This window comes from Mus pahari, chromosome 2, assembly GCF_900095145.1.
Source record: "Mus pahari chromosome 2, PAHARI_EIJ_v1.1, whole genome shotgun sequence".
Lineage (NCBI taxonomy): Eukaryota > Metazoa > Chordata > Mammalia > Rodentia > Muridae > Mus > Mus pahari.
The window spans coordinates 43,049,513-43,057,381 of NC_034591.1; the positions used below are offsets into that span (position 1 = coordinate 43,049,513).

At 38.5% G+C, this 7,869-nt stretch overlaps 1 protein-coding gene across 1 annotated transcript in view; it reads right to left on the reverse strand.

The window, feature by feature from the left end:
- The window catches only part of Aass (aminoadipate-semialdehyde synthase), a 53,035-nt gene that overhangs the window by 9,626 nt on the left and 35,540 nt on the right, over positions 1-7,869 (reverse strand). The window contains exons 14-18 of the mRNA XM_021190715.2: positions 6,295-6,416; positions 5,996-6,122; positions 4,347-4,457; positions 4,148-4,256; positions 3,065-3,205 (exon numbers count right to left, since the gene is read on the reverse strand). Of these exons, the coding sequence (XP_021046374.1) occupies positions 3,065-3,205; positions 4,148-4,256; positions 4,347-4,457; positions 5,996-6,122; positions 6,295-6,416 (610 nt within the window). The remainder of the gene's footprint in view (positions 1-3,064; positions 3,206-4,147; positions 4,257-4,346; positions 4,458-5,995; positions 6,123-6,294; positions 6,417-7,869) is intronic.

A 7,869-nucleotide genomic window follows, 5' to 3' on the forward strand; every position in this document is an offset into this window, starting at 1 on the left:
AAAAAAAAAAAAGAAAGAAAGAAAATGAACCAATAGAAGACTGTTCCACAGTAGCACTCCTCAACATATGATAGCAGCAAACAATGTCTAGTGTCCTAGGCTCAAAAATAAGCCTTGTCCAGTTCAATTATTCTATTAAGAACTTCAAAATTCATCTATCCATTTTGTAGAGGACTTGTGTTTTTCTCTGCTCAGACAATGCTTGCATCCCAGACCCACTCCCAGCAAACGCACCTCTCATGACATGACATGTGGTGGAAGGCTTCTCTGAGGCCAATTCTTTCTCATACATGCACCCAACCATTGAGAATTATAGGCATCTATTTTAGAACAAACACTCAGATCCCCAAAATAAGTGATGAACCAGCCTGCCTTTCCTGTTTATGGCTAAACTTCTGTTTCTCAAGGACTGGGCTTTGTCACACAAATCTCCTTAACTACAAATGATGCTGTACTTCCTGTTCCAGGAAATGGCAACTATGTCCTTGTTTCAAAGAGTTATTATAACCATCTTGAACAGTAGTTTGTTTCGAAAGCTTGCTATGACCAGTTGTCGGTTATAACTACCTGGTTATGATCACCTTGCAATCATGCCTTTGTTTCAGGAGGTCATCATGACTAATTTAACTTGTTATCTTATTTCCTGCTTCTATAACCCTACCACCAACTTTTCCCACCAAGTCCCTCATTTGGAAAACCTTTCTTGAGCTATGACAACCTTGTCTTCCTCTTATCCAATGCTAATCTCTTAAACCTGCCTTAGGAGGAGGCAGCCCTAGCCTGTGTATATAATTAATTAATTAGTTAATATAATAATAATAATAATAATAATAATAATAATAATAATAATAATAATAACAACAATAATAATAAAGCTTGTTTTAAATCATCAATTAAAAATGCTTTAATTAATTTGGTGTGGTGATTTGGTTCAATGGTCTCTTTCCTTTCTCCTGTTTTGGGGATTAATGTAAGTGTCATCATTAAATCAATAAGAAATTTAGCATGGTAAAGGTACAGGCTGTTATTAACTAGGGACCCTCAGTCTTTCAGGTATCCTGTGTGCTTTTCATCCATGTTAATCACACGTTTTCTCAGAAGTGTAAGTGACACAAGCAGATTCAAGCCTATCTAACACACTGCCTGTGTTCTTTCTACTGCATCACATTGAGCCTCTTGGTTTTGCTTATTTCTTGATCAGTATTTTCAAAAAGGATTCTGATAGCAGTGCATCTACTAAAAGCTATGCTAGAGTGGCTATGGCCACAGGGAGCCATTGCTAACTTGATTTCTTAAAAAGGAGGAGGGGCTTCCTTTCCGCACGTGTGAATTTCCTACTTTCCAAGGCTGGGAACTGTACCACCATCTACCCAGGGATGGAAGTAAGAGAAGACTAATCACTGCTCCCAGACACAGGGGAAGACGACAGATTTGCTAGAATTCAAAACAATACCAATAACTAGAGCTGACCACAAGAACACAGTACAGTGTGATCTGCTCTCATTCATAGACCCATCCTCATTACTAGAAAAGTTTAAGTATTCAACTGTAAGCCAGAGACAGAGAGGTCACCTGTCTTCATCATTACAGTTCTGAGTTCTGTAAGACCCATTCTGTGGCAGAGGAGATAGTGACAGAGGAGATGGTGGCAGAGGGGACAGAAGGGCAAGACTCTGAGAGACATTTTTAAGAAGTTTAACAATAAAGATTGGGGAACAGATCTATAGACTTGAATCACGGAAATTTCTTAGACACAGACAATCCAAGTATCTAAGTGTCAGACACTCGGATTGAGTTCAGACAAAAGAATAGTGAACAAAAGCTGAAGTGGCCAGGAAACTCTACAAGAGGAAATCTGAACAAGACCTTGAAAAAATATCATTTTAGCAGAGATAAGAAAAGCATCCTGTTTTCTCTTCAAATCCTCCAATGTCAGGAAAAAAAAAAATGCACTCCATTTTAGAAATCGAGTTCAGGATTGAAGAGGAGAGCAGGGGTGGATTTCAAATTTAACAACCACAAGTTCTGCAGCCAGAAACAACTTGTTTCTCCTGGGCTCTCAGGAGCACTAAGTTCTTTCTGCTGGTAATATTTGGTCAAGATTCAGGGAATGCCAATAAGTCTGCTGTTAGGCAGATTATAACCTACATGGCTTCATTAATTCACATGACAGGACTGCTATAGAAGTCTCCAGGCCTAGGTTTAGGGATAGTTAGAACAGAGAAGAAAATGCCCAAGCCATATGCTCATAAAGCTTGGATATGGCTCTCATCTCATCCCTTTATCAGAGGAAATAAAAGTGACATTCACATCCTGATGCATGCCCCTAAAATTCTCTGCTGGCTTAGTCGGGTTTGGCATACTGTGATCCTCTGGTTACTAACTCATTTGTTCTCAAATTAGGCTGTTTCTGCATAGGCAGAAAAAAATACTAGTTTCATTTTCTGATGCATCAAACATCCCATGTGGAGGGCCACTTGTATCCAGCCCTGAATTCTCTGAACTCAGAAATGTCAGTCAGCTATTGTCACCATCTTTGGTGCTTATTCCAAAGTCTAACTCAGGGTGTGGCATGTTGAGATCAATTGAAAGACAATGTAAATATACTCAATAAGTTTCATACTGAAGTCACTTGAAAGATAACCACTATTTCCATAAGTAAATAAGATGAGAAGTCCGTTTTCAGAAGAAGCCAAGAAGGAAGAATGAACACAGGACTGGTTGAAAAATTAAAGGTGACCCATTAAATAGGACAGAAAAATATACACTGGGAAATATCAGTGGAGACAAGGGAGGGCAGGTACTAATACTTGTCAGTAAGAGCTGTGTGTTGACAGAAACTTAGCTGATTGGAAGAGAGTCCACACATTGGATGGCTGCTTTTCCAGAGCTTTCTCTGAGATCGAATTGTTCATCTAAGGGGAGGAGGCCAACTCTTTGCACATGTGTGTTCATGTGCATGGCCATGGTCAGACAACACTGATATTGGGGGGACATGTTTGGAGTCCCTTTGGCCACCACTGCAGGTGTTTATCTCTAAGGTTTCCATGATGAGCCTTTTTACCTTCCCATTAAGCAGATAGCTAGCGGGCTGCATTATGTTCATCAAGACTCCCACTGGACTCCAGCTGAATTTATATCGCAAGGGATTATCTGAATGTTCAGGGGCTGGAAGGCCACCACAGTAGGAAACATAAGACTCAATCTGCAAATTGAGAAATAAATGAAATCAGTAATATTAAGAAGACGAATTATTATTTATTTTTTTAAGTTATTGAGGCTTTCAAACATACATCCTCAAAGTCAAACACTTATTAACACAGATTATATATACAGATGCACACACATATATGTATATGAAAAAATATATAAACTCTGCTAGAGATAATAGCTAAATTTTCATCCTGTTAAAAATTCAACTGTTAGAGCTGCAGAGATGGGTCAGTACTTAAGACTGCTTACTGCTCTCACAGAGAACCGTGCTTTGTTCCAAGCACCCATGCTAGGCAGCTCATAACCTCCTATAATCCCAGCCATATTGGAAAATCCAATACCTTCTTATAGCCTCTGAGGGCATCCACACCCACACACATCTGTGTATGTACATGCAAGCATATACATACACATCAGTGAAAATAAAACAAAGCTTTTAAATAAATAAATAAAATTCAAGTATTAATTCACTTTTTCTTTGTCGGTTCCTATAAGTTTCATATCCAAAAACATATATATGTATATGTACATATATATATATATATACACACACATATATATGCAAAAACCTCCAAATCACTTTATTTGAGTGACCATATCTACATATACAGTTATTCTTTGTCTTGTGTAATTACTTAATTAAACAACAGACTAATACCCCAGAGGTTTTTTTCTAACTTCTAAATGCAAAATCTTATCAAAGAATCTGTCTCAAAGGCAAAATCTTTAAGAAACAAAATGATTACAATATCATCTATTTCTCTAGAACTGTTATTAAGACCCAAGTTATTGTTTGACTCTGCAGATATATCTGTAGGTTCTGCAGTTTTGTAATTCCTAGTCAAAGGAAGAGCTGTAGTCTAGCAAATCGCGAATGAGAAGCAAAAGACAACCCTATATGCCCTGAGGGGATGTCTGCACAGAACGGGCTCACCGTGGCTCCCTGCTCTTTGGCTGTATCAATTGTTTCCATTGCCAACATGTGATCAAGACCAGGATCTAATCCCAGTTCACCAATGACTGCAATGCCAGCGTCATCCACACTGCCACGGGTGGAAAAGAAGAAAATGGAAAAGTCAGACACAGAAGAGCAACAATCCCGAGGTGGCACCTTATTGGAGACTGTGGCTTACCTCTTTTCCAGTTCTTTCATGGCTGGCGTAATGTAGCTTGCAGTGACCATATTAACCCTGTTTTCGATGCAGGCTTTGGCCACCACAGGATGAAGCACATAAGGCAACAAGCTGAAAACAGAGGGAGAAGGGGACTCAGAAGCTTTGGTTTCCAGTCCTCTCTCCCTTCCAGGATACTTGAACTATACCATAGCCCAGTCCTAAGAAAACGCCCAAATGGTCATCAATGGGAGGAGAGGTCCTTGGTCTTGCAAAGATTATATACCCCAGTATAGGGGAATGCCAGGGCCAGGATTCTAGAGTGGGTTGGGGAGCAGGGGTAGGGGAAGGGTATAGGAGATTTTGGGGGGAGGAAACTAGGAAAGGGAATAGCATTTGAAATGTAAATGAAGAAAATATCTAATAAAAAAAATTAGAAAAAAGAATTCTCTCAGAAATGACCAAGGACCTCTGAACTACAGAACAGATTTGTCCTGCTGTCTACCATACAATGATCTTCACTAACCATTTCTGTATTTTTTTCTTTTTAATACTTTTTACATTCCCTCATTATGCTTGTCTTTATATGCATGTAACATATCTGAATCACAAATATCTCATAATTCAGAAATTCTATTTCTAGTGTTCTAAGAGCATAAGGCAAACACTGAAGTGTGTCTAGCAGCATGTTCATAACAGCCCAAATCAAAACAACTAAATTCCATCAAAGTTACAAGAGTATTAAGGGTATGTTCACACAGTAGAGCATACACAGCCGGTTCTCATAATCACAGTATCAAATGAATGAAGTCAGTCACAAACAAGGACTTACTGAATGACTCAATTCTACAAACTTTGAAAACATGCAAAAAGCTAATCTAGATGTTAGAAGAAAGAACAGTGCTTATGGGATAGAGCCAACAAGTTTACAAAGGTTACTAAGAAGGCTTGTAGGATATTATCAAAATGCTTCTTGATGTGGATAGTCGTTAGAAAATGTATTAATGTTGCAGCAATTCCCCGGGCAACATAGTTGTGGGTTTTTTATTCAAGAGTATGTGTGTATGTGTGTTTTTGTAGTGTGCAAATAAACATACACTTGCAAGAGGAAGAGTGTGAGAGAGAAAGACATTGAGAGATAGATGGTGAGACAAAAACATAAGAGACAGAGACAGAATATTAAAACAAAGAGTCAGAGACAAAAAGAATATTACCATTTAGCCCAGGCTGGCCTCAAACTTTCAATTTTCCTGTCTTAGCCTCAAGCAAGTGCTGGAAATACAGGAAGGTACCACCACATCATACTATTCTCATACTTATTTATATTTTCATACATATGTTCTTCAATTAAATGTTTATGAGAGAGAAGACAGAGGAGGAAAGAGCAAGAAGGAAAAAGAGACAGGGAGAAAATAAGAGAAGATTAAAACAACAAGATTCAGGGCTGGAGAGATGGCTCAGCTGTTAAGAGCACAGACTGCTCTTCCAGAGGTCCTGAGTTCAATTCCCAGCAACCACATGGTGGCTCACAACCATCTGTAATGGGATCTGATGCCCTCTTCTGGTGTGTCTGATGACAGCTACAGTGTATTCATATACATAAAATAAATACATCTAAAAACAACAACAACAACAACAAGATGCACAAAGAACTTTCTGTTGCCCACTACCTGATCACAAGATCCTGGGATTCTACCAGGGAGTGCAGCTTTGCCTCTTGCTTGCCAACAGTCAAACTGACGGGGTTGATTTTGTATTTCTTGCTCAGCTGCTGCATTTGGTTCGTCATGTCAGAGCCTATTTCAAGAATAGAAAAATCCACTCTTTTAAAGATTTCATTCCACTGGAGACATTTCCATATCTCCACAACATTTCAAAACTTAGAAATAAAAATCCTCTAAAGTTCAGATTCAACAGGCAATGAAATTAGCTTTTATTCTTAAAAAGCAACACAACAACACCTGATTACCTAGTGTTATTTCTATATTGTTGTCTCTGGACAGATACTCCAAAACAGGCTCAGACACATAGCCAGACCCAAGAACCAAAACCTTCTTCTTGGTACTCATTGAAAGGAATTGAATGCGTTCTCTGCATGAAAAAGAAGGGGAGGGCAGATAATTAAAGTTTACTTCTTTTAAATGACAAAATCGTGTGATCTCCAAATACAACACAAACTTAGATGCTGAAGCAACGAAATCTCCCTGCACTGCTTTCAGTAAGAGTGTCCTAGGAATTCCTTAGGCTGATACACTACATCGTTTGATTTAGATCTTGTATAATAGACTCTGGCCTTTGAGATGCTCAAGGTCTACAGACTGCCATGAATTCCTGCAGCTAGAATGAGGACTGGGCTACTTTTTCTCTGCTTACTGACAGTCAAATAACTTGGTTCATACTTTGTCCTCCCAGAAGTATTTATTCTAAACAATCTTGGGTCTGGATGCTGGATACCTTATTTCCTTCTCACCAGAGTCCAAGGAAACAACAATCTGAACAAGGGCTTACTGCTACCTGTATCAAAACCTGTTTTGTCAGATATCTTTAGGCTAATGTAAGAGATTAAGACTAGAAAGTATTTTAATTCTTGACCCATGTATTCTGTTAAAAGTTGTACTTTGACAAACAATGACCTCCGTGGTAGTGACGGCGTCTTGCTCAACTATTTTATTGTTTGCTTCATTATGTTTTGAGTGTGGGAGTGATTATCAAATGGTTTTAACAGAGATTCCCAGATGTCCTCACGCATCTATAGACATAGTCTGGTATGGGGTTTCACAGCAAACTTGGATGGTGGGGTCTTTAGGGTATTCTCACACTGTAATCTGCCAACTTTTTCATTTGCAATACATGAATAAATACTACTATAAAATGTTCCTGTCCATCTTCACCCAGAAACATATGCACACTACTGAGATCTCCTTCAACTATGATTCCCATCCATTTAACTGAAAGAACCACCATTACCTGTTTATTAGATATTCTTTCCAGTAGTACCTTATGTAATTTGTATAAATAAAACATTATTTTGATGTAACAATTTAAAATGTTTAAAACACTCCTAGATTCCAATTCAGTCCACATCAGCTGTACCGCTAACCCCAAATTCTAGGTTAATAGCCACTGTGCTAAGCAATGAAAAGAATGTAAGACTGCTGTAAATTTCCTTTCTAGGTAAGATCTCCATGATAAGATTCCTGCCTTAAGAATACACTAGTTCCCGGAACTGCAGCCAATCAGCCCAGCTGCCCCAGAAGATGTGATGCACAGACTGAAGAAACAACAGACTGCTTGACACATCATTACTATCACAGTAAGGAATCATACAGGTAACAAGGATAAACAGAATTATAAATAACAAGCAAACATGATGCTTCCCTACAAGAAACTCTCTTACAGAACTATAAAGGCACTTTGAATTTTAGAATATGGAATTCTTTTTTTTTTCCAATTTTTTATTAGGTGTTTACTTCATTTACACTTCAAATGCTATCCCCAAAGTCCCCTATACCCTCCTGCCCCCACTCCCTCTTCTTGGCCCTGG